The sequence below is a fragment of the Gigantopelta aegis genome, chromosome 10 (genome assembly GCF_016097555.1).
Source record: "Gigantopelta aegis isolate Gae_Host chromosome 10, Gae_host_genome, whole genome shotgun sequence".
Classification (NCBI taxonomy): Eukaryota; Metazoa; Mollusca; class Gastropoda; order Neomphalida; family Peltospiridae; genus Gigantopelta; species Gigantopelta aegis.
The window spans coordinates 83,128,103-83,155,819 of NC_054708.1; the positions used below are offsets into that span (position 1 = coordinate 83,128,103).

Below are 27,717 nucleotides of genomic sequence, written 5' to 3' on the forward strand. Positions count from 1 at the left end.
GCTAGAAAATGTCCTATTGTTGGTCTAATCTGGGGTCTAGACTTTTGCAAGCAAACATCTGTTGCAATTGTGACAATATTTTTCAATGCCCACAGTCATTCCTGGCCAGAAACATCTTTTCTGTATCAGTGAAAAGGTTCGTTCATACCCTTGATGGCCAACTTCATCATGAAGTGTCTGCATGGTTTTTTTTCTCTTTGGAGAAAGAGCTTTAGATCGTGTTTTAACACCTGATACAGAAACTCCCAAGCTATTCACTTGGACTGACACTTGACCCATAAGTTCCTCAATCCGTAATTTTAGATCACTGGGAATGATTGAGCTGCTAGTGGATTTAGCAACTTTTCCTGCAATCCATTTCTGATCTTGATTCACATTACTATTGTGTCCTTTGGCACACAGACGGCTCAAGGCATCAGCATTTGCATTGCTCTTGCCTGATCTGTACTTTACCATGAAGTCAAATTGAGCATGTTGAGCTACCCAGCGCATTTCTGTTGCTCCTAGCTTTGCAGTATTGAGATAGCTATGCCAATGGTTTGTTGTCTGTATAAACTACAGAATTTTACCCCAGCAAATACTTACGAAACTTGTCTGTAACTGCCCATTTTAGTGCCAAGAGCTCAAGTTTCATTGAGCTATAATTTGCAGCATTGCGCTCAGCTGGCTTCAAACTGCGACTAGCATAACATACCACAACCAGTCGTCCCTCCTGCTCCTGGGAAAGAACTGCACCTAAACCCTGAAAGCTGACATCTATTTCCACGATGAATGGTTCCCAGAATTCGGGTTAGCCAAAGATTGGGCTTGATGTCAACCAAACTTTCAGGTTTTTTTAAACCTTCATCATAAGACTGATGCTAACATTCCTGAAAGGCTTTTTGGGTCAATGAAGTCTTTCGAACTTGTTTTCCCTTTTTCGTTTTGCCTCCCACGAGAAGTGCATGCAGCGGTTGCTGCTATTTGGGCAAAACCCTTGATAAATCTCCTGTAATAACTGGCTAAACCATGAAATGACCTCAGTTTTGTTTCTCGGTTAGGTGTCTTCCAGTCCTTTACTGCTAAAATTTTATCAGGGTCAGTAGAAATACCTGACTCAGATACAAGATGACCAAGGTACTTCACCTCCTTTTTGAAAAGGTGACATTTCTCTGGTTTCACTTTGAGGCCAAATTTTTGCAGACGACCATTTCCAGTCTTTGAACCATTTCATGAAAAGTGCGTCCAAATACAAGAATATCATCAAGATAGACTATCAAAGAGAGATGATTTTGGTCCCCTAGACAAGCTTGCAATAGCCTGGAAAAGGTAGCTGGAGCATTACACAAACGGATTGGCATTCTGGTATATTCAAAGAGACCAAATGAACCTGCCCAAAAGGCCGTCTTTGCAATATCTTCCTCTTCAATAGCACACTGAAGAAATCTTGGCTCCATTCAGTGCCTCAAGTGCTTGTTCTACCCGTGGTAGTGGGTGGGCATCTTTAACAGTCTTAGTATTTAAAAGCCGAAAGTCACCACAGATTCTCAGTTTTCCATTAGTCTTCCTGACCAGCACCATAGCTGATGCAGAGGGTGATGTGCTGGGGCGCAGAATTTCGGGGCTATCTGGGTATCCAGAAACTCCTTCACTTCTTCTAGCTGATTAGGTGGGACTCTGCGATAAGGAACTTTGAAGGATGTGTCATTGGTGGTGACAATTTTGTGTTTGATGATATCACAATATCCCAGATCATGATCACCTTTGCTGAAGATGCCATCATAATTGTGGACAAAGTCCTCCATTTTCAATTTTTGGGCAGAAGTTAAATTGTCTCCAATATCGAACTTCCCAAAACCAAAATCGTCATTCTGTACATTTGGTAAAATCGTACCTGCATTTTGGACTTCCACATTAAGTGGCTCTTTTGGCAAGTGTTTAACAACTGTGCCCATGCTCAACACAGCCACGCTGGTACGTGGCTGTAGATACACATCCTCCTGACTGAAATTCGTGATTTCAACAGGAGTCAATCCATTTGCTACTGTTACAAGTCTGGGACTTGCAACAATACCATTAGGTAGATAACCATCTACCTCCTTTAATCCTTCCAAGACAGCTGTTTTCTGAACACTTTTAGGATACCGTCTTGTTGACTCAGTAATAACTTGCCTGAAGCCAGCTGAGATCCTAACAGGTTTCTTACCAGCAACACGGACAAACCCAAAGTTGTCAGCATCTTTAATACTTGAGGCAGACATCCGTTGACAGTACAGTGCTCAAACATGGACCCATTCTTTGTTAACCACTTCATGTTTAACAAATCAGGACCCATTTACTGTTAGTCTCTCCTGAATAATTCGCATAACATTGCTGCCTATTACTTCCGGTAAATGGCTTTTCCTCAAGGACATTGGGGAATTGGCCAAGTCAGTTACAACCAAAAATCCCATCTGAGGAAAGGTTCTGCCTAGCACACATAAATCAACTTCAATATAACCTTTAAAAGAAATACTCTGACCATTGGCAGCAGAAACATTAATGAATGGAGAGAGGTCAATCAGCTTTCCTATCTCATCTTTTAAGTTGGTTTTGTAAAAGGTTTCCGTGATGGTGGAAATCTCTGCACCAGTGTCTAGAAGGCATCTGACATTTACATTGCCCATTTTAATAAGAGCTTCTGGACAACTACCGATAGCTTTTCTCAGAATTGAGTCTACTTCCACATTTTGACAGCCTATTGTTTGACTCTCCACAACAGGCTCTAATTGTTTAAAGACCCACAACCATGACCATAGGACAGTCCACTTGGAAATGACCCTCACTACCACAGAGGAAACTGCAACCCCGCCTTCTATGTGCCTGAGTAATACGCCGGCCCCGTTGTGGTAAGAACTGTAGAGGCCTTGAATTCGCATTAACTGGAGGCTGACGGTTTGATCGAGACTCATGGATACTAGATGGAGTGCCAGTCAATGTGGCTCCTTGGGGAGGCTGAGAATTGTCCATTCTTCGCAGAAGCTATAGCACTGCAACATTCTGCTCTTTCTCTTTGCCTTCATATGCTCACGAAGCATGTTACTTGTTGCTGCAGTATTGAGAGAATACTCTCTGACGATGTTACCTGAATTTGAGCTTCATGTGGAAGGGAGGCACACCCTAGAGCCTCCTTAACCATGGTCTGGCGAATACGTGGATCCCTAGACCCACGTTTGTGCCAGTCGATGGCCCAATCCTTCAGCTTGAAAAATGAGACATTGGGATTGGCCCACATCTGTCTGTTCAATTCCCGACTCAATAGAGGATTTCGAACACCTTCAACAAAAATAGCTGCCAAATTTTGTTCTTACTGCTCCTGATAATGTTGGTCGTGTTCCAAATGTTGATACAAACGTATCAACTCATGGCTGTAGGTCAGAAGAGACTCATCACTCTTGTTTTCGATCAAAAAGTCACAACCGCTTCTGCTGATCATTGCCATAGTCACTGAAAACTTTACGAAGAATTTTGAAAATATCTTCAGGATCTGCAATATCGGCATGCCCATCTATTTCCATCAGAGCTGGACCTTCTAAATATTCTCTGATGAAACGAAGACAATTTTCACCTGTTAGATGTCGGCACTGAAGATGAGACTTGATGTCTCGAATCCAGTCCTCCAAATAAATATCTGATCCAAGTTTTCGCTGGAACCGACCAATGTGACGTTCCTTGGCTACAGAAATTACTTGTGGTTCAGGACGTGATGGTGGAGTCGGTTCAAACCTGGCAGATTCTCTTTCAGTGTGCTTATTCTGCAAATACCTAATTGTGTCCACAAGAGTTTCGTCTTCTTTGCCCTGCTCTCTGAACTGAGAATCAAGTTGCTCAAAATCATGTCTAGGATACTCATACTCATCTGCATCCTTGGTTGCCATAGTAACTTAATTTTTCACCTCCTCCCTAAGAAAAAAAGGGGGGGGGGGTCCGAGATAAAGTGGAAGTGAGAGAAAACGAGGGAGGGAAAAAAAAGGTCCCACTACAAAACTTTACGTTGACTGATTAAGTGATAAAAGCATCCACTGAAAAAAATAAAAGTCTGACTTCATAAGAAAGGACTTACCATAAACTAATACTTCCCTACTTATTACTTACCTATATGTTTCTCAAAGGATCCAGTATCAAGACTACATATAAACACCTGCACAAGTTTAAGCTTACAAGCCCTTACTTGAAAGAAATATGCTTTTCAAATTTAGAATAATTCGGGTTGGAACAGATGTGATTAATACTTAATCAATTTTAACGTTCAACTTTAAACTATGATACCGACATCCTAATTAAAAGAACAAGGATATGTTATTCAGTACTAAATAAAACATCAACAGGGTTCTGTCCTCTGTTTGTAACAAAAAATGTTCAAATCTTTGGGGGTTTTCTTCTTCCTGGCTGCAAAGTATTAAGCATTAAGTCAACTGTTCGTGTTTTCGTCTACACCATGAGTTCCTGGGAATCTTGTGAATCTTCTTACATCTTGGGATTCTTGTGATCTTTTGAATCTTGTGGCATGTTTGGAGTCCCTTGTTCAAGTCTTGGTCCGTGTGGGTGCTATCTTCGTTCATCTTTCATTAAATATTGAGGCTATAACTATATTTGCCTTCAGATCCCACTTCTGACACAAAATGTAATGGGGTAGTAATTATATGTCCAGGGGGAGCAGATTGATTCCCTTCACCCCCAAATATGAATATAATAAATAAGTATACCCAGTAACTATAAATAACAAAGACGAGGTTCAGGATCTGAAGGGCTTTAATAATAGGGTTAAAGAAATATAAATAAATCAGAACACTGGGGTTTCCATATAGGATAATTTATCCCCAGGATCTATAAATCATTATACAAGATCAGGTAGTTATAGCCCACAGGTATAGCCCCCATAAGACCAAACCTGGATTGCTCGGTGACCAGAGTAGAATGCCGTGTGTGAGATTCACACCAAGAACAAAGAACGTTGGCCCTTTTCCATATATGGTCATGCCACATGACCAAGAAAGCTGTTCCCTCTGGCACCAACCTTCCAAACATAATATTGTAAGCCCTTAGAGAGTGGTTGGTTATGTTCTTTTTATAGAAAGGGAGGAAATATACATGCAGTAGATGAAACAATCATATAATGCATTTCCACAACCATATGAAGCAGGCAAATCCTGAACTTCAAGATATAAGAAATTATACTCTATATTTATTTCACTATCCTACATATCAAAGGTATTTTTCTGCATACTTTTTTTTTCGTACATACGAAATTATTTGAAGACAAAATCCAGTTTGAGCATCTTACAAATATTAAAACGACCAGAAACATATTGAATATACTGGCACTGATATTCTAAACAAGAAAATATATTCAATGCGTATTTTTAGACGTTAAAAGATTTTATTAGTCGGAAACATCTTACAACGCAGGAAACTCAGGACAGTCTCTTTAACGAAGTAGGCCTAAAAGCAGCTGCGGCTCTTATTGGTAGTAAGGAGCAGTCAGACACAACTGAAGCAAGTAGACATTGGGGGAACTGACTGAGATCGAGAACGCAGTTAGCAAAGTTTCTGGGGGTCCCGGGGTATGCTTCCCCTGATTTTGCAATTTCCTGTATTTTACAAGTAAAATTCACCTCTGCCTTAAGATTTACTACCAATAATATTTTTGATTCAGAATTATTGGGGGTGGGGGTGGGTGGGGTGGGGTGGTATTCAGTCTTCATTATAGATATCGACGAGTCTTCAGGATATCGATATACCGTACTATTTTTTTTTTTAAAGTATATATAGCAAATGACCGAGTTGTCTCGCTATAGAATTTTTTTTTCTTTTGGCCTACCATGTCAGATGAGTGTTGTTACCATGGGCGTCATTTGGTGGGGGACGGGGGGCGGGACATGTCCCCCCCACTTTTAGCAGTGGGGGGACAGAATATCTGATGTCTCCCCCCCCCCCCCCACTTTACTCTAAATAATGTTCTCAGACAGCCACAATGACCTTCATTTTTCACGCATAGGGCGCTCGCGATTAGTCGCACGAAATATTGTTAGAACCCAATTGTCCCCCCCACACACACACTTTTTCCTTGCAAATGTCGCCCATGGTTGTTACAGCTAGCACTCAACACTCGGACTTATTCCAGAACAGGGTCCAGTCAAGACTGACTCCAGGCATAGACAAGCTGGCCCGTAGCCAGCCATATTTGCGGGGTGGTGCGTTGAGATATTGGGTGGAACTAAATTTATATCATGGGTGCCGAAGGCACTCGAATCGAGTCTATGGGGTTCGGGGGCATGCTTCCCCGGAAACGTTTTAAATGTAGATGCTCAGAGGTTCATTCTGGAGCTATTTGTGATGGGGTTTTCATATTTTATTCCAGGTATTTTGAGGTCGTAGCGCAAACATTTTTTGGTAAGACTTCAAGAGCAGCAGTAAACTTTAAATACATTAAAACTGTAAAACCATTAACATTGATGAATAATGTACTTAATTGAGTATATTGCATATGTGTATGGGTAGAAGAAACGTAAATATATGGAACGTGCGTAGGCTATGCTTACGTAATGGGTACATCTCGCACACTATTTTATGATAATTTCTAAATACGCCAATATATACTTTATGTCTGATCCGGTCATGCATATCTAAGGTAGAAATCATCAGTCGTGAAATTTAATTTCACGCTTATGTCCAAGTATTTTGTCGAAAAACATATTTGGAACGTCTAGTGATCAGTTTAATTAGAAAAAAAAGATTTCCCATCTCCATTCGTCGACGGTGCAATGTCGATAATTCGGGCTTTTTTTTTTTTTTAATTCTCTAAATTCGGGCAAAACTCAGCCTGCCCCCACCCACCCCCAGAAAAATTGGGACTCCGTACGCCTTATAGATGAAATGTTACCTGGACATGGGAGTCCACGCAATGCTGTTAGATCTACTGATAGACCAGTAGAACTAATTTTAATCAGATTGGTGCTGAAGTTTCCGTTGTAAGACAAATAGAACAGATTATGATTATTTTTATCTGGAAGGGTGATTGATCCCCCACCCACATACACGCCAATACTTATACTGACTCAAACAGAATGAAATAAAGAAAGAAATATTGTATTTAACGACGCACTCAACACATTTTATTTACGGTTATATGACGTCAAACATATGGTTAAGGACCACACAGATAATGAAAGAGGAAACCCGCTGGAACGAAAAATAGCCCAATGGGCCCACCAACGGGGATCGATCCCAGACCGACCGCGCATCGAACGAGCGCTGTACTACTGGACTACGTCCCATCCCCAAGCAGAATGTGACACACAAAACTTGATACAGACCATGGCCAGTAACTCAGCTGACATGTTGGTAGGAGGTATATATATATTACTTAATTCACTCGTGAGCTCAACTATAATATCCAGTTATAAGAAATTCATAATGAAATAAATTGAATCGAAATTGTGCCCCCCCACCACACTAAAAATATATACGATATAGATGTACAAAACCAGCAAACACCCCCCCCCACACACACACACACCCCAAACACACACGAAAAGCCTAAAACAAAGCAATATATGTAGTGTAATCGGAGTCTCGAAACTATTTCAGAGGATTTGTTCATTTTGTCTACGTAAAATAACTACAGTGCATTTGTAAAGCACAGTTTGACTTTCATTAAGACAGCGTTTTACAAGTGGGTAATAGCTAAGACTGCTTTGTTAATGTTATAGACCGCAGTCGTTCATTGATGAACAAAATAATGCACACGAATATGGATAACCTCAAAAGATTCATGAAGGTGCCCCCCCCCCCCCCCCGCCCCCTCGGGCCAGACCTCTGGTACCACCAGTAACCGTGTCCAAGGGCGATCACAAAATAATAAATGGACCAGGGGCCGCGCTTATAAAACTTTTAGAGCCCAGACTCAATCTCTAATGACGTCACAAGCATACAATTTGTATGGCGTTGTCATGACATTACTGTCTCAGACTCTATTAGAGTCTCGAGTCTGGACTCTAAAAGTTTTATAAGCACGGGACCAGGAAGGCCAAGCATGTAAAACATGAAATGTGAAATGGTGTAAGTTTATGAAAGCAAGACGTTGATTGGATAATTTTGTTTACGATGTCTTAACGTTGTCACCGTCTGATAAAATGAGCGCAGTCAGTCTTGACCTTGATCCCGCTGCTAGTGAGCAAGTTGATTTACCATGTGACCCAAGCAGTAAGTTGAAAATATTATTATATTTATTAATCTTGATATAATTTATTAAATATATTTATTTCATCTGAATATGCTTTGAATTATGTTTGTCGTATCTATTTTCGATGATTATTTGTTTTCGACAATTTAATAATAAATATAAAATACATAAATGAAAATTAAAATATTATGACTGAAATTTACAGTGCTTGACAATAATAAGAAGTTCATTCTTTATTTTTTTGTTTGCTAAAACTTAGAAAAGTTATAAAATCGGATCATCAGTTCTTTAAGTTTCTAAATAGTAGGAAGGGAGGGGTCTCATGAGATATTACGAAACGTTATGGGAGGGAGGGGTGTTTGCCACTGTTTTGCTTTTATCTTTTTAATTTGACAAAATTGGGTTTTTAGGCATGCAAACCTGTTAGTTTTTTAAAGATCAAGACAAAACAAAAGAAGAAAAGTACACACTTTTGGTGTAGGTATGTGTATGTATTGGAAAATACACTAAAATGACTATACTGTCCAGATATATATACAGCTATGTTGATGTTCTGTAAAGAGAATTTATTTAAAGTGTGAGGTTAGTTTTTGAAAAGGCTCTGTTAGGTGGAAACATCTTATAAAGGCAGCAAACTCTATCTGGTATTTATTACCATCGAACCAAACAAACAATAGGCCTAATTGAATCGTGGGGGACTAGGTTTCATGCCCTATCTGTCTGTCCAACCGGAGGGGACTGTAGGTTTCGTCTGTCTGTCCATCCATCTGTCCGTCTGTCCATCAGTCCATCCCTCCCACATATAGTTTTCTGAATGGTTTTTTTTTTTTTCACATTGCCTTGAGATATTGAAATTTTGTATTTGGCTTTATCATGTACAGTTACACATCCTGTTTGACTTTCATGACAATATACCCATTTTTGATAGAGTTATGGCCCTTTAACTTCAGAGATATGAAAATTAGTTTTCTGCTGGGTTTTATTACAATGCCTTGAGATACTGAGCTGAATTTTTTTTCTATTTGTTAATGTTCGTATTAAATCGGTCAATTTATTTACACTTTCATGGGCAACCATGAATGAATCCAATATACTGTCACTTAGCCTCATGTGTGGTGTTTTCGTTAGTATCTTAATTTTGCATCTCCCATTACAATGTAAACATTAAAAATAAGTTTTATAAACAAAATGTTAATAACCTCAGTTGAAAATGATATTATAATTTTTTTTTTTTTTTTTTTTTTTTTTGCCATTATAATTTTTAACATTAAATTTTCGTTAGCAACAATGAACACCCCACCCAGTCCAAGTAAGGTCTGTTCACTGATTGATCACAGCAGTCAATTCGTTCATGTGACTTGTCGCTTAGCTAGCTGTTTTTCCAGTCTGCATTCCAAAATTGACAAAGGCAGATTTATAAAAAATAATTGTATTGCAATCTCGTGTACATTTCTGTCTAGAACATACTTTATCAGATTTTGGGACAATAATTTGATAATGAAGATGACATAGAAATAACAAAACAAAATTTTAGCATAATTTTAACCAACAATTTAATTAAATGCCCTAAAACAATACAAAAATTAGAAAAACTACGAAAATAATACTTACCCCTTCAGTGGTTCTGCCAGAAAGAAATTTTTGGGTATGGCACTATTGAATTTAATGCAACCACAGTCGTCCCAGAAAGAAAATGGGTTAATTTTAGTGTTAGGGTTAAGAAAATCATACAGTAATGATAACATTAATTAATTTTGACAAAAGGTTATCTTAAAAAAAAAATCTGCAAAACATTTTTGGGTATGGCACCATACCCTTTTTAACTTTTGGCATTCTTATTATTTAATAAGCGAAAGTTTAAGTATATGTTGCAGTGAATGGTTATTGTTACAATTGTAGTCTGTCATTCAACAGAGTGAATTCTTTAGGTGAAGTGATAAAAAATACAAATACGTACCATAAAGATTTAAAAAATTATATTGTTCTAGTTGCTTTTTTATTTCCATGTTCTTCCTCGTGAAAGTGAAACAGCATCCAGTGCTTGGATTTAATGGCTGCCATGCAGCAAACCGCTGTAACAGTAGTGTCCTAGTCATATGTCCTAATACCTTGAACATTACTCGCCTTGCCTTATCTCGCATGTTATAAATTAGTCATCATAATCGAACACAATTCTTGAAGTTATTTTATTATGAAAGCAAAAATCATCATAATTAATTAAATCTGTGATAGAAAACAAAATATCAAGCAACAGTCTGTGGTCACAACAAATGTAGTATCCTTTCTGATCACATGTCAAATTAACTTTAGCACCAAATAAGTGATTAAGAAAATAAATATATTTTTTTATTGTCAGGGTTGAAAATTAACATGGAAACCATGGTCACCAGCAGGGCCAGTTGAAGAAAAATCTTACTGGCCCTTCTCAAATTCAGCTATAGCGCTCCAATTTAACTCCACTGCCAAAATCTGTTTGTGTCAAAAGGAAACCAATGAATTGGCATATAACTTCATAATGAATAAAGCTTAAATTCATTAAAAAATATATTAAGTTTTAAACCCATGTCAACTCAAATAACATTTAAAAAAAGAAATCCTGTATAAATAATTAAAAAAAGTTTCTTTACAAATTGCCATTATATTATACAGATTAAATCTCATTTTTAATACAGTCCCAGGGGTGAAGACAAAATGCTAGAACAACCAAGGTATGCAGCTTCACTTGCATTGTCTCTGAAGTAATCGATAATATGGTGTCGGGGCTCAAAACTCACCATAAAATATGATAGCCCCAAAAGTAATAATGGATGTTTACAAATTATGGTAAGAGAACCACAAGCAAGACTTTTAATGTGGAATACAAATTTTATCAGTGGCTCATATATTATAGCTCTAAAGAATATCACCTACATAATATTATTACCCATATGGGCTCAAATATACGGGGTAATATTTTTTCGATCTCTGCACAGTGTGCAGATTGCTTCTACAGTCACTGATTGGCTGGCTTTAAAAAGACAAGATTTGATTGGCAATTACATACTGCCGGGACTACTTTTTGTTCATTCATGATTCCATTCATCGGTCAAACTATTACTACGAACTTCAAATATTTTTTTACGATACGAACATTTACGGAATTAAAAATCAAAATATATGTACAAATGTTTAAAAATGTTTTTATTTTATTATTTTGACTGGGTTTTTTTGGAACTATTCTTTGGTGGATACTGTTGGGTGTGCACCGGTAACGGTGCGTATGAATATATCGTTATGGCTGGTAGAGCTTGTTAGTTGTTACAGCAGCGAGAACGTAAATATACTTTTAAAATTGTTAAAGATTGACAATGGGTAATAAAGAGAATAACCAACTCACTACGAGGAATTACGGATTATCTGTCCCTCGTGAATTAATGCTGTAAAACCCTCGCCAGAGGCTCGGGTTTACAACATTAATTCACGAGGGACAGATAATCCGTAATTCCTCGTAGCTCGTTAGTTATTCTCTAATTATTTTGGGGACTAACACCATTATTTTTTAAATATTTAAGTCGCCCAAATGGGACATTGGTCACATTTGGCGACCTGGCCACAGGCCATTTCGAGCCCTGGCAGTACAAAGAGACTAAAGGTAGAACTGCACATGCTTTATAGTCCAGTCAAATTAGCTGAAAAAAGTGGTCGACCCACAAGTAATTGCAACAGAATTGATTTTAATGTTTTTTAAGTCCGAAATACCTCATCTACAACATATTAAAAATATCAAGGCGTAGTCGAGGGGGAAAGTGCATAAAATTGTATGTATATGACCCATATGAGAAATATTGGTGTGTGTGTTTTATTAGAGGGTAGGGATACATTTTCCAACATAACTTTCTTATTAATTGGTATATTTTTAAAAATTATTTATCATCTTAAAGATAACAGACTGTTCTTTTTTTGTCAAATATAATTTTGTAAAAAAATTAATCTATGACGTCACAATATCGCCATAATTATCTCCCCTTTGGCAAATCCACAATTTTTCATATCTTAGCAGCAAGGGATCTTTTATTTGTGCTTCCCACAAGCAGGATAGCACAAACCATGGCCTTTGTTGAACCAGTTATGGATGACTGGTCAATGTAAGTGGTTTACACCTACCCATTGAGCCTTGCGGAGCACTCACTCAGGGTTTGGAGTTTGTATCTGGATTAAAAATCCCATGCCTCGACTGGGATCCGAACCCAGTACCTACCAGCCTGTAGACCGATGGCCTAACCACGACGCCACCGAGGCTGGTGTAGTAATGGAAAATTCCATTGTTATTTTCATATGCGTGCATGTGTGAGTTAAAACTACAAGACAGACTTTCATTTTGTCCCAGAATAATATAACCTCATTAAATGTGATTCATTTTTACCATAACATTTGAGCTTTATATTTAGAAAGCCCCAGACCAAAATCACAGAAGCTGAGGCTGTGTGTTTTGTCACATTCAACTCCGTTTCAGTGCATAATCCTGAAGGTTTTAAAATTCTTTTCAAATCACTGGCATGATTTTGCAAGTAAGGTTTTGATTGGTTGAATAAAAGGTCAACTGGACATGAGCTCCAACGGGCTGCTGTTAGATCCACAGGTAATAGTAATTAACCAGTGAAGCTAATTTTAATTAGATTGGAAATAAATAAAAGAATACAGTTTGGTACTTTATTCAAGCTGATAACAATACTGGTTAAATCTAAGAAATAATTTAATAGAATTAGAACAAGTCTTCTTTTTCTTTTTGGTCTCACCTGCAGTCTCACCCCTGAATAAATGGTCGTCTGTTCTCAGTATTTTTTATCACTGTAACCAACACATAACCTGGATTTCGTGTCTTACGTCAATCCCTAGCTAACGTCCTTTTAACAATTCCTTTTTTTTTCTAATGTTCTTTCAACTTGTACAGTGTGTGTCCAGCCTTAAATTGCCTGTCTTACAACTTTAATGTGCAGTGTATGTCCAGCCTTAAGTTGCCAGTCTTTCAACTCATTCCTCTATGCAGTCATGTTTTGTTAAGTTGTGCAGTGTATGTCCAACCTTCAATTGCCAGTCTTTCAACTCTTATTCGTCTTTGCAGTCATGTTCTGTTAAGTTGTGCAGTGTATGTCCAACCTTAAATTGCCAGTATTTCAACTTCCTCTATGCAGTCATGCTCTACCAAGTTGTGCAGTGTATGTCCAGTCATGATTTGTGTGTCTTGTAATCAGCTTATGTCTGCATGTGGCAGTATTAAGACATGGTCAAGTGCGGTGTTGATGAATCAAGCCACCATAATCCCATACATCAATTTGTATTAGTTTCCTGTAGCAGCAGCCTTCTCTTTTCATTAGTTGCAGCACCTGTTGGTATCCTTTTTGACATTCATCACCTGTCATAGTAATAACTTATTAATTTTGTACTTTGATAAATTGTTAAAACCTATCTCTTTAATAGATTAATAAATTAATGCTCTCTCTCTCTCTCTCACTCCTTCCCTACCCCTCTCTCTTCTCCTCTCTCCCTCTCTCTCTCTCTTTAGGAATGTCTCTACTATCTCCTTGTTGTCTCCTCTCCTCTTTCTCTGTCTCTGTGTCTCTCTATCTCTTTGTCTCACGGTCTCTGTCTGTCTGTATGTCTGTTTGTCTCTCTCTCCCTTTCTCTGTCCCTGTCCCTGTTCAGACCCTGACATGAACACAGTTGAAGAGAATGGCCAACTGCTGCCCTAATGGTAGTACTAAACCAAATAACTTCCGGCTGGGTCAAAGTTCGAGGTGCACCGAACTTTTGATAGAGAAGTGAACACCACAAGTCCTGTGATTGGTTATAAATGTAAGTGTGTTGGTTGTAAAAAAAAATAGTTTCATCTGGGCTAAAAATGTATGCAATTTTATTTCATCTAGTACCACTGTGTCAAGTAGCCTTGTGCTTGGAACATGTATGGGGTACCTGTAAAAAAAAGTACTCAAATTTTGTGCGGAACTAGGGTAGTCATAGACGCTACCTGTTATCTCAGAAATGAGCAGCTTGACACCCACTTTTTTGTGATTCACTTTAAGGGTGAGGGGTGGTAGTATTTATATCCATGGCGTTTATGTCGATTGATACGTTGCAGGTAGGAGTTTTAGTCACATATGTTACTATTGTCGTCTGTGGGATTTGATTTGGTAGTATACACCCTAATGTAGATTATAGAAGCCATTTAAGATATTACCATACTGATATTATAAAACGTCACATGCTAAGAGAAGCTAACAATTGCTCCCCCTTGAACTAATATCGGGGAGTGATGGGGAGAGCGAGTGATAGCTCCCTCCAAACAGAGGTAACATATTGTTGCCAAATTATCAACTGTCGATAACAAGAGGTTGGATGTATCAACTGTCTATAACAAGAGGTTAGATGTATCAACTGTCTATAACAAAAGACTGGATGCATCAACTGTATATTAAGATGCTGGATGTATCAGCTGTCTATAACGAGGTTGGATGTATCAACTGTCTATAACAAAAGACTGGATGCATCAACTGTATATTAAGATGCTGGATGCATCAACTGTCTATAACAAGAAGCTAAATTTATCAACTGTCCACAACAAGAGGTTGGATGTATCAACTGTAACAAGAGGTTGGATGTATCAACTGTCTATAACAAGAGGCTGGATGTATCAACTGTCTATAACAAGATGTTTGATGTATCAACTGTCTATAACGAGGTTGGATGTACCAACTGTCTATAACACGATGTTTGATGTATCAACTCTATAACAGGAGGCTGGATGTATCAACTGTCTATAAGATGTTTGATGTATCAACTGTCTATAAAAAGAGGCTGAGTGTATCAACTGTCTATAACAAGAGGCTGGATGTATCAACTGTCCATAATAAGTTTGATGTATCAACTGTCTATATCAAGATGTTTGATGTATCAACTGTCTATAACAAGATGCTGGATGTATCAACTGTCTATAACAAGATGTTTGGTGTATCAATTGTCTATAACAAGAGGCTGGATGTATCAACTGTCTATAACAAGAGACTGGGTGTATCAACTGTCTATAACAAGAGGCTGGATGTATCAACTGTCTGTAACAAGAGGCTGGATATATCAAGTGTCTATAACAAGAGGTTCGATGTATCAACTCTATTACAAGAGGTTGAATGTATCAACTGTCTAACACGAGGCTGGATGTATCAACTGTCTATAACAAGAGGTTGGACGTATCAACTGTGTATAACAAGAGGTTGGATGTATCAACTGTGTATAACAAGAGGCTGGATGTATCAAATGTCTATAACAAGAGGCTGGATGTATCAACTGTCTATAACAAGAGGTTGGATGTATCAAATGTCCATAAGATGTTTGATGTATCAACTGTCTATAAAAAGAGGCTGAGTGTATCAACTGTCTATAACAAGAGGCTGGATGTATTAACTGTCCATAACAAGTTTGATGTATCAGCTGTCTATATCAAGATGTTTGATGTATCAGTTGTCTATAACAAGAGGCTGGGTGTATCAACTGTCTATAACAAGAGGCTGGATGTATCAACTGTCTACAACAAGAGGCTGGATGTATCAACTGTCTATAACAAGAGGCTGGATGTATCAACTGTCTACAACAAGAGGCTGGATGTATTAACTGTCTACAACAAGAGGCTGGATGTATCAACTGTCCACAACAGGAGGCTGGATGTATCAGCTGTCCACAAGAGACTGGAAGTATCAACTGTATAACAAGAGGTTGGATGTATCAACTGTCTATAACAAGATGTTTGATGTATCAATTGTCTATAACAGGAGGCTGGATGTATCAACTGTCTATAACAAGATGTTTGATGTATCAACTGTCTATAACAGGAGGCTGGATGTATCAACTGTTTATAAGATGTTTGATGCATCAACTGTCTATAAAAAGAGGCTGAGTGTATCAACTGTCTATAACAAGAGGCTGGATATATCAACTGTCCATAATAAGTTTGATGTATCAACTGTCTATATCAAGATGTTTGATGTATCAACTGTCTATAACAAGAGGTTGGATGTATCAACTGTCTATAACAAGATGTTTGATGTATCAACTGTTTATAACAGGAGGCTGGATGTATCAACTGTCTGTAAGATGTTTGATGTATCAACTGTATAAAAAAAGGTTGAGTGTATCAACTGTCTATAACAAGAGGCTGGATGTATCAACTGTCCATAATAAGTTTGATGTATCAACTGTCTATATCAAGATGTGTGATGTGTCAACTGTCTATATCAAGATATTTGATGTATCAACTGTCTATAACAAGATGTCTGGTGTATCAACTGTCTATAACAAGAGGCTGGATGTATCAACTGTCTATAACAAGAGGCTGGGTGTATGAAATGTCTATAACAAGAGGCTGGATGTATCAAATGTCTATAACAAGAGGTTGGATGTATCAACTGTCTATAACAAGAGGTTGGATGCACCAGCTGTCATTAACAAGAGGCTGGATGTATCAACTGTCTGTAACAAGAGGCTGGATATATCAAATGTTTATAACAAGAGGTTGGATGTATCAACTGTCTATTACAAGAGGTTGGATGTATCAACTGTCTATAACAAGAGGTTGGACGTATAAACTGTCTATAACAAGAGGTTGGATGTATCAACTGTAACAAGAGGCTGGATGTATCAAATGTCTATAACAAGAGGCTGGATGTATCAACTGTCTATAACAAGAGGTTGGATGTATCAAATGTCTATAACAAGAGGTTGGATGTATCAACTGTCCATAAGATCTTTGATGTATCAACTGTCTATAAAAAGAGGCTGAGTGTATCAACTGTCTATAAAAAGAGGCTGGATGTATTAACTGTCCATAACAAGTTTGATGTATCAACTGTCTATATCAAGATGTTGGATGTATCAACTGTCAATAACAAGATGTTTGGTGTATCAACTGTCTATAACAAGAGGCTGGATGTATCAACTGTCTACAACAAGATGCTGAATGTATCAACTGTATAATAAGAGGCTGGATGTATCAACTGTCTATAACAAGAGGCTGGATGTATCAAATGTCTAGAACAAGAGGCTGGATGTATCAACTGTCTAGAACAAGAGGCTGGATGTATCAACTGTCTATAACAAGAGGTTGGATGTATCAACTGTCTATAACAAGAGGCTGGATGTATCAACTGTCTATAACAAGATGTTGGATGTATCAACTGTCTATAACAAGAGGTTGGATGTATCAGCTGTCTATAACAAGATGTTTGGTGTATCATCTGTCTATAACAAGAGGCTGGATGTATCAACTGTCCACAACAAGAGGCTGGATGTATCAACTGTCCATAACAAGAGGCTGGATGAATCAAATGTCTATAACAAGAGGCTGGATGTATCAAATGTCTACAGCAAGAGGTTGGATGTATCAACTGTCCATAACAAGAGGCTTGATTTATCAACTGTCCACAACAAGAGGCCGGATGTATCAACTGTCCATAACAAGAGGCTGGATGTATCAAATGTCTATAACAAGAGGCTGGATGTATCAACTGTCCACAACAAGAGGCTTGATTTATCAACTGTCTACAACAAGAGGCTGGGTGTATCAGCTGTCCACAACAAGAGGCTGGATGTATCAACTGTCCACAACAAGAGGCTGGATGTATCAACTGTCCACAACAAGAGGCTGGGTGTATCAACTGTCTACAACAAGAGGCTGGGTGTATCAACTGTCCACAACAAGAGGCCGGATGTATCAAATGTCTACAACAAGAGGCCGGATGTATCAACTGTCCACAAGAAGAGGCCGGATGTATCAACTGTCCACCAGAAGAGGCCGGATGTATCAACTGTCCACCAGAAGAGGCTGGATGTATCAACTGTCCACAAGAAGAGGCCGGATATATCAACTGTCCACAAGAAGAGGCTGGATATATCAACTGTGTATAATCTGAAGTTTAATGTGTCCTGACAGGAAGAGATTTGTTTCCATATGACAGATGTAATATCTTTGTCAGCTGTGTGTTTCCAAAGAAACCTGCTACAGTGAAACCCCTCTAAACCAGACCCTGAATAAACCAGAATCCCCTCAAAACCAGATGTGTTTCAGGGTCCCTTTTTAAATTTCAGTACAGAACAGAACCTCCCTAAACTGTATACCCTTCAAACCTGACTTTTTACTTGGTCACATGGGTGTCCGGGTTAGAGTGGTTTTACTGTATTATTTTTCTTACACATCTGTTGGTGAAAACATCATTCGTTATTTTTAATAACACATACTTGTTAACACATGTACGTTTGTTAACAATTTCAAGACATATGACTGGCTACTCCTAAGTAATGACCAGGTCATCAATGCCATATTTCCAATTGAAAAAAAAAACACAATTGAAATCAATTCCACTGTGACATATAGTTAACCTGACAATCATTTGTCTGTGAGGCATAAGTTAGCTACAAATGGAAGGGCTGTAAATAACTTTTAGTCGAAAAAGATGTTAAAATTTGCTTAAAAACTGTTTTTTGATGATATGTAAGAAATAGAATAATACATTCGTGATGATGTCTGTTGGATACCATTTATCTCAACTCATTGTTTAAAAATGTATCCAACTCGCTTTCGCTCGTTAGGTAGCAGTATACAGTTAGCTGCCTTGTGTACCCATGCGTGCAAAGAGTTCGCTTGTTGGTTTTGCACAGATCCATGTTTGAAAGCTAATTATTTGGAATAGGAAGTAAATTCTTAGGATTAGTGATAGCCAAGGAGTTATTTTTAAAAATGACAATTGTTTTGTCACCAGCAGTGCAAACGGTTTAGCTGTAATGAGGCTAGGTATTCATACACCGGGTTTTCATTGTAATAAAAGTGGGGCATGATCATTTTGGGTAATTTTCAAACAAGCTGATATTGTGAAAAATTTAATAGCTAAACCTTTATTCAATTAAGGGTTTTGTGAGGTTTGATGAGCAAAGTTTCCATAAATATTTAGAGAATAACTAATGAGCTACGAGGAATTACGGATTATCTGTCCCGAGTGAATTAATGTTGTAAACCCGAGCCTCTGGCAAGGGTTTTACAGCATTAATTCATGAGGGACAGATAATCCATAATTCCTCGTAGTGAGTTGGTTATTCTCTTTATTACCCATTGTCAATCTTTAACGATTTTAAAAGTATATTTACGTTCTCGCTGCTGTAACAACTAACAGGCTCTACCAGCCATAACAATATATTCATACGTGCCATTACCGGTGCACACCCAACAGTATCCACCAAAGAATAGTTCCCAAAAAACCCAGTCAAAATAATATTTTTTTTTTTTTTTTAAACATTTGTACATATATTTTTATTTTTAAATACCGTAAATGTTCGTATCGTAAAAAAATATTTGAAGTTCGTAGTAATAGTTTGACTGATGAATGGAATCATGAATGAACAAAAAGTAGTCCCGGCAGTATGTAATTGCCAATCAAATCTTGTCTGTGCAGAGATCGAAAAAATATTACCCCGTATATTTGAGCCCATATGGGTAATAAATGTGTGATATCCTGCTTGGGTGTGTTTTGTATGTGTGTGAACATTGTCAAAAATGAACCCAAAATCATGCAGTTTGGACACATTATAATGGAAGTAACATAAAGATTTAACTAAAAATATTTAAAATAAGTCCTCTTTATAATTATGACTATAAACCATAGGTGGACATTTAGGATGCAAATGGGCTGGTATGCATAAATCTCAGCTGAAGATTCATAAATAGTTGTGATCTGCTAACTTAGATGCATTTTGAAACAACACGTAAGATAAATGGTATCTTAACGGCCACTGATGTAGTATTCTTTATATAATGCATGTATGTGTACTTTGGACTGTAGGTGATGTTTTAAAAAGTTGCAATGCCTCCCTAGAAAAATGTTGCCTCCGGTGTAATATAATAATTGCTATCCACAAAGGATGTTTGTGAAGAGTGTGTACTTACTGCCTTGTACTGTCAATCTGAACCTGGCTCCAGCTCCGGTCCCTGGCTTAAGGCGCTGCAATCTGTCAATTACAAGTTTATTGTTCATCAGTCATCAGGAGCCGGGCAGAGGCTGATGGGCTGAGTATCTCTTGTTTACCAAACCACACAAGCAGGCAGACAATCAGCTTAACACACAGCTAGGCACACAGGCAGTGGTCGACATGACACATGCTTACCTGCAATAATGCACGTAGAAATTCCAAAATTGCAGGTAGATATTTGTGCAACGTGCAATTAAACTATGCATGTATAGTGTAGTGGGGTTTTTTTTCAAACCACATTCCTGAGGTAAACAAACGCATGAAACATGATAATTTGAGGTAAACAAACGCATGAAACATGATAATTTGAGGTAAACAAACACATGAAACATGATAATTTGAGGTAAACAAATGCATGAAACATGATAATTTGAGGTAAACAAACGCATGAAACATGATAATTTGTGGTGAGGGCCCGAGGGAAGTGACTGAGATTATAATAATTTTGTAATTTTGATGGTGACGTTGTTTAATAGAGCAGAAATTTGTCCTATTTCAGGCATGGCGGAAGCAAGTTGATATGTGGGGGTGGGGCTGCATGACTGAGATCGAGGGTACAAAGCAAAGTGTCTAGGGGGTTCGTGGATATGCTTCCTCATAAAAGTTTTAAAACTAGATGCCCTGAAATGTAATCTCCTGCGTTCTACAAGTAAAATTCATCTGTGTCTTAAGATTTACTACCAATAATATTTTTTATTCAGAATTATTGGAGGGGCTAGAGTACAATTTTCTTAATATTTTAGAGAATATATTAAGCATTTTATCAAATTAAATATTAATTTGCAAGATTTGTTTTATTTGATTATCATGATTAACTTCCATGTTTAAATATTTTAGTATTATGATTTTAGTATTATGGTTGAGGTTAAAACGTTTGGTTTGCAGTCAGTGAAAATTGGTAGGTGCAAATTGTATACATTGTATAGTTTCAGAAAAGTTTTTCAAACTGCAATCTATCTATATATATAGCCAACAAACTGTAGTGATAAATCATAAAGTAAAGCATACATATAAATAACAATAAATATATTCTGATTAAATTTTGTCTGGAAGTAAAAACAATTGTTACAGAAAAAATTATTATAGACGAAACTTCATAGTGAACTGCTACAAATACCAGGATGACCTAAAATACATTAAATATACAGATTTTAATGTTATAAGTTATAAAATTCAAGTATTTTAACTTTATTTATTTACCAAGAGCCCTATATGAGTCTAAAACATGCATGATGCCAACCAACTGAGGATGGAGTGTCCCTATAAGTTTAACAAATAGTTTTATTTCCTTTTCCTTTATCTGTAAAGTGCTTTTTAAACCATGCATTGTGCTGATTGTTTGACCCACTTTCAATACCAGGCATGTTTATACCTGCCATTCCATTGATCTAGAACTAACTGATAAAGGGCCATTAATGTCCTACTGTATTAATTTTAACTCAGGAAATTTGAACTATGTGTTCTGTATATTAGTGGTAACCTGACTGCTGGTCCTTACTATAACACTGTCTGGCTCCACAAGTTGGTCTGCAGTTAATTAATTAATTCTTTGACCCAAGGGCTTACATTATTTATCCCAGAGCCTGTGTTGTTGTTGATAATGAGTGGCAGGTTCAGAAGTAGAAATTCTATTATGGTGGACTAGAAAATGAGGTTGCTGTTTGACAATGGACATACCAACACATTGAGCTGTTGTTGATTTTTTCTTTCTTTCTCTCTCTGTGTTTGGACATGCTTCTCTAACAGAAACTGACAGCCTTGCATCTAGAGTTGCCTATTGTGTCCTGAACATATTTTTATCCAGTCACTGGTTTTTGTGTATGGCACATATTTTTTTAATTTACCATGGGTTTGTTGTTGGGTAGAATGTGTATATGAGTGTGTGACATGGAGCCGTAGGTAAGCAGGAAAACCGTTGAGCAATTTAGTCATTTGTATTCGTGTCAAGTGAAGCACCCACTTGCAGTTACGGCCACACTCGTAAAAACGAGACTTGAGATCAATGACGGACCCTATCTGGCTATCAGTATACGTGCACAAAATCTTTGATTCTCCATTGATACTGGGCCATAAAGGCGGTATTGAGGTGACGCAAAACTCACCGCATATTAACACTGTAAATCACCTTTCCTCGATTTTATATTCATTCATGGTTGATTTGTTAGCCTACACTGCCGCGTTTATTGTGCTAAATCATTGCCGTCACCTGAACAGTACAGTTAGGTCCTCTACTCGTCTGTAACCTGTCAATTCACCAATTTGACGACTCACAGAGGCCAGCTGATGTCAAGAGGTGTCTAATTCACAGCAGGTGGCTCTGTCAATCGTTAAGACGAAGATTGAAATCTCAGTATTGGTTTTTTATAAACAGAAAAAGAAAAGAAAAATGAAAATATAATTCCATACTGGGTGACTGGATATATATGTATCACTTTCTCTCTGCTTGCCACAGTTGTGCTTGTTGGGTATGTGACATGGTTGTAGTGTTTGTGAGAGGGTGTGTCATTTTGGAATCACCTCGAGTGCCTGAGTAATTATAGTGCAACCGACAGAGCTGCTAATAAGAGGAATTTTCCGCCTGTCTATAAGACGTAAGACGACGTCAGTTCAATCATCTTTAGTTGGTCGGCTAGCTTTGTTCGAGGATGGAAGTCAAAGTCATTTGTCTGTTCCATAATTGACAAATTCTGGTTTTTGTGGCTTTTCGACTTGATTATATTAGAAGATTTGGATTTTTCATGGAAGAGAGTGACAATTCCGATTCCGATATGAAAGGTATTTTACTTACTGGTACAAGTATTTGAAATGTGTTAAATGTAATTCTGGTATATGAAAGGTATAAAGTTATACCTGGAAATGTAATAAGTATTTGAAATGTGTTATTGTAATTACTTTCAACATAAAAGATACTATATTTGGATTGACAAGTATTTGAAATGTGTTTACTCTAATTCTAGTAAAAAAGATGTGTATACGTGTATATGCTCAGAGCAATGTGTATCTGAAACATGTTATTGTTCTTGCAATGACAATAAAGTACCTGTAAACTAGACTAATATTGTGACGTGTATACATTTCATGACAAGATTTGGCACAAATGACAAAAAATTTATACAAATAATTTTTTTCGCCTGGTTTATAATATATGAAACTGTAATTCTAGTATTAAATAAAAAGAATATCTACTTTATTTAAAATGTGTCATTGTACCTGTAACTCCGTGTTATTGAAGATACACTGTATTATAATTATGATATCAAAGGCATACATACACACATATGTTTAATATGCTGTTTGAAAAGTGTCATTCTGATACCTGTGTTTGTGGAAGATGTTTACTTAGTACTGATGTTCCAATGATCTGTTGTAATAACAGTAAATATATCAGTTGGGCTCTACCGATGTGATAGTCAATTATAAAAATGATAATCGATTATCTTTATAGATTAGATAAAATTCCAACCGATTCAAGGCTCAAAATTAATTTTGTGTAGCAGTCTTTGCTTTTCATTTTCTTTTTTAACCAATGTATTTAGTTGTGCTGTGGTATTCTCATTCATTCATTCATTTATTCATTCATTCATTCATTCATTCATTCATTCATTCAGGGCTTCAAGATTTTGGTAGCCCCACTCCCATGGTTAGTGATATTCAGTATTGGGCTAGTAAATAACTACTATACTTGACGGCTAGTGAACATTTTTGGTCAGATGTTGCAGTTAAATCTATTTTGTAAATTTGAATATCCTGCCCCCACTTTCAACCCCCCAATGTTAGTGTTTTAAGCTCTATCTCCTTCTTTAGGTGATATATCTGATTATTACTATTATTTAGTAAAATTGTATTAACTTAAAGAAAAGTAGGGCTAGTGAATTTTTAATTGTGGCTAGTAAATATTTTTAATCACTGATCCCATGGCTAGTGGATTTTATAAAAAGTATAGAAGTCCTGTTCATTCATTCATTCATTCATTCATTTATTTTTTGTTCATTTGTTTTATCATTCATTTATTCAAATTTTCTAAGCATGGTTTATTTTCCATTGCAGCCAATTAATGCCCCAACAAGTGCTTTTGGTATCACATTAAAACTTTGCACAAACAAAAACTCTAACCAATAAACTATAAAACGACAGTAATGTCAAAGAAGGTGAATTGAACTGGACAACATATAAAAATGTTAAACAAAAAATGAATGTGATTTTCATCTAGTTTTGAAATAAAGTACCCACTAATAATTAATCACTTCTAATCGAGCACTTCTGAAATTCAGGGAGGGGATGTAGCCCAGTGGTAAAGCAGTGGTTATGCGCGGTCGGTCTAGGATTGATCCCTGTTGGTGAGCCCATTGGGCTATTTCTTGCCACAGCCAGTGCACCACGACTGGTATATCAAAGACCATGGTATGTGCTGTCTTGTTTGTGGGATGGTACATATAAAAGATCCCTTGCTACTAATGGAAAAATGTAGCGGGTTTCCTCTCTATGACTGACAAAAATGACCATATGTTTGACATCCAATATAGCCAATGATTAATAAATCAATGTGCCCCAGTGGTGTCGTTAAACAAAACAAACAAAGTGAAATTCAGTGATGTCATGGGTTTGAGAGACTAATCTGCATTATTTCAATACACCATGTAGGTGCAAACAAACAAAGTGAAATTCAGTGATGTCATGGGTTTGAGAGACTAATCTGCATTATTTCAATACACCATGTAGGTGCAAACAAACAAAGTGAAATTCAGTGATGTCATGGGTTTGAGAGACTAATCTGCATTATTTCAATACACCATGTAGGTGCAAACAAACACAGTGAAATTCAGTGATGTCATGGGTTTGAGAGACTAATCTGCATTATTTCAATACACCATGTAGGTGCAAACAAACACAGTGAAATTCAGTGATGTCATGGGTTTGAGAGACTAATCTGCATTATTTCAATACACCATGTAGGTGCAAACAAACACAGTGAAATTCAGTGATGTCATGGGTTTGAGAGACTAATCTGCATTATTTCAATACACCATGTAGGTGCAAACAAACACAGTGAAATTCAGTGATGTCATGGGTTTGAGAGACTAATCTGCATTATTTCAATACACCATGTAGGTGCAAACAAACACAGTGAAATTCAGTGATGTCATGGGTTTGAGAGACTAATCTGCATTATTTCAATACACCATGTAGGTGCAAACAAACACAGTGAAATTCAGTGATGTCATGGGTTTGAGAGACTAATCTGCATTATTTCAATACACCATGTAGGTGCAAACAAACAAAGTGAAATTCAGTGATGTCATGGGTTTGAGAGACTAATCTGCATTATTTCAATACACCATGTAGGTGCAAACAAACAAAGTGAAATTCAGTGATGTCATGGGTTTGAGAGACTAATCTGCATTATTTCAATACACCATGTAGGTGCAAACAAACAAAGTGAAATTCAGTGATGTCATGGGTTTGAGAGACTAATCTGCATTATTTCAATACACCATGTAGGTGCAAACAAACAAAGTGAAATTCAGTGATGTCATGGGTTTGAGAGACTAATCTGCATTATTTCAATACACCATGTAGGTGCAGCTAGCACAGATTTTACTCTGGTTCAAATAACTTGGGTGTAGCACAGTGTGCTGGGGTGTAGTTAATTCTTCTAAAAAGCCTACATGAAAAATAATATGTTAATTTTTTTTATAAACAATCTGTGCATGCTTGGAATTAATAATAAAAAACAAGTTATTTTGTTTTATAGATATGAAAAGCAACACAAAACCAATTTTGTTTAGGGTCTGTTGATTTACTACCGGGCATTATATGGGAATAGATCTTGATAAACTTACCTACATGCATTTTACCTTTACAGCCTATAATGTGTGTTTACAATTTGTTTTGAAAAGCCGTTGTGTGTGTATTTTGAAAAGGCATTGTGTGAGTGCCGTAACACTGTGTATTTTGAAAAGCCATTGTGTGAGTGCCGTAGCACTGTGTATTTTGAAAAGCCATTGTGTAAGTGCCGTAATACTGTGTATTTTGAAAAGCTGTTGTGTGAGTGCCGTAATACTGTGTATTTAGAAAAACCGTTGTGTGAGTGCCGTAACACTGTGTATTTTAAAAAGGCGTTGTGTGAGTGCCATAACACTGTGTATTTTGAAAAGGCGTTGCTTGAGTGCCGTAACACTGTGTATTTTGAAAAGGCGTTGCGTGAGTGCCGTAACACTGTGTATTTTGAAAAGGCATTGCGTGAGTGCCGTAACACTGTGTATTTTGAAAAGGCATTGCGTGAGTGCCGTAACACTGTGTATTTTGAAAAGTCATTGCGTGAGTGCCGTAGCACTGTGTATTTTGAAAAGCCATTGTGTGAGTGCCGTAACTGCCGTAACACTGTGTATTTTGAAAAGTCATTGTGTGAGTGCCGTAACACTGTGTATTTTGAAAAGGCGTTGCGTGAGTGCCGTAACACTGTGTATTTTGAAAAGGCGTTGCGTGAGTGCCGTAACACTGTGTATTTTGAAAAGTCGTTGCGTGAGTGCCGTAACACTGTGTATTTTGAAAAGGCATTGCGTGAGTGCCGTAACACTGTGTATTTTGGAAAGGCGTTGCGTGAGTGCCGTAACACTGTGTATTTTGAAAAGGCATTGCGTGAGTGCCGTAACACTGTGTATTTTGAAAAGCCATTGTGTGAGTGCCGTAACTGCCGTAACACTGTGTATTTTGAAAAGTCGTTGCGTGAGTGCCGTAACACTGTGTATTTTGAAAAGTCGTTGCGTGAGTTCCGTAACACTGTGTATTTTGAAAAGTCATTGCGTGAGTGCCGTAACACTGTGTATTTTGGAAAGGCATTGCGTGAGTGCCGTAACACTGTGTATTTTGAAAAGGCATTGCGTGAGTGCCGTAACACTGTGTATTTTGAAAAGCCATTGCGTGAGTGCCGTAACACTGTGTATTTTGAAAAGCCATTGCGTGAGTGCCGTAACACTGTGTATTTTGAAAAGCCATTGCGTGAGTGCCGTAACACTGTGTATTTTGAAAAGCCATTGCGTGAGTGCCTTAACACTGTATTTTGAAAAGTCATTGCGTGAGTGCCGTAACACTGTGTATTTTGAAAAGGCTATGAGGACTTTTATAACAAATGTGAAAGCACTGATCAGCCTGGTTGGTATCATGCATGGTTGTTAAAGCTGATGTCTGTAATTTTGAATATTCATGAGTTTTCAATCGATAATCAACTTTTGTTTTGTGCCTAACACGCTAAGCCTATTCTTCTATTTCTCTTAGATCTTATTTGCAATCTATTAGTGAAATAGACAATGCAAAGTGACTTGAATTTCCATTTGTGAGATTACCGGTACATGCATGCAAATGTCACTTGCAAAACAAAATATTGGAAAATACTGTAGAACTCAATTTAAGTTGCCATCAAATCATCTACATCTTACTATCTTATTGCCATACTGCTTAGAAAAATAATAATG

The 27,717-nt window shown here is 37.3% G+C and overlaps 2 protein-coding genes across 3 annotated transcripts in view; one reads left to right on the forward strand and one right to left on the reverse strand.

Moving 5' to 3' along the window:
• LOC121382676 (THO complex subunit 3-like) overlaps positions 1-20,300 on the reverse strand; it is a 43,029-nt gene extending 22,729 nt beyond the window's left edge. Inside the window, exon 1 of the mRNA XM_041512211.1 lies at positions 20,163-20,300. The gene's annotated coding sequence lies outside the window, so the exon portion shown is untranslated. The remainder of the gene's footprint in view (positions 1-20,162) is intronic.
• Positions 7,995-27,717, forward strand: part of LOC121382674 (fibronectin type 3 and ankyrin repeat domains 1 protein-like) — a 43,334-nt gene continuing 23,611 nt past the window's right edge. Inside the window, exon 1 of one of the 2 annotated variants that reach the window (XM_041512207.1) lies at positions 7,995-8,223. In XM_041512207.1, the coding sequence (XP_041368141.1) occupies positions 8,154-8,223 (70 nt within the window). In that variant the 5' untranslated portion in view covers positions 7,995-8,153. Of the gene's footprint in view, positions 8,224-22,204; positions 23,021-27,717 lie in introns of those variants that run through there. The other variant, XM_041512208.1, reaches the window with a different exon arrangement.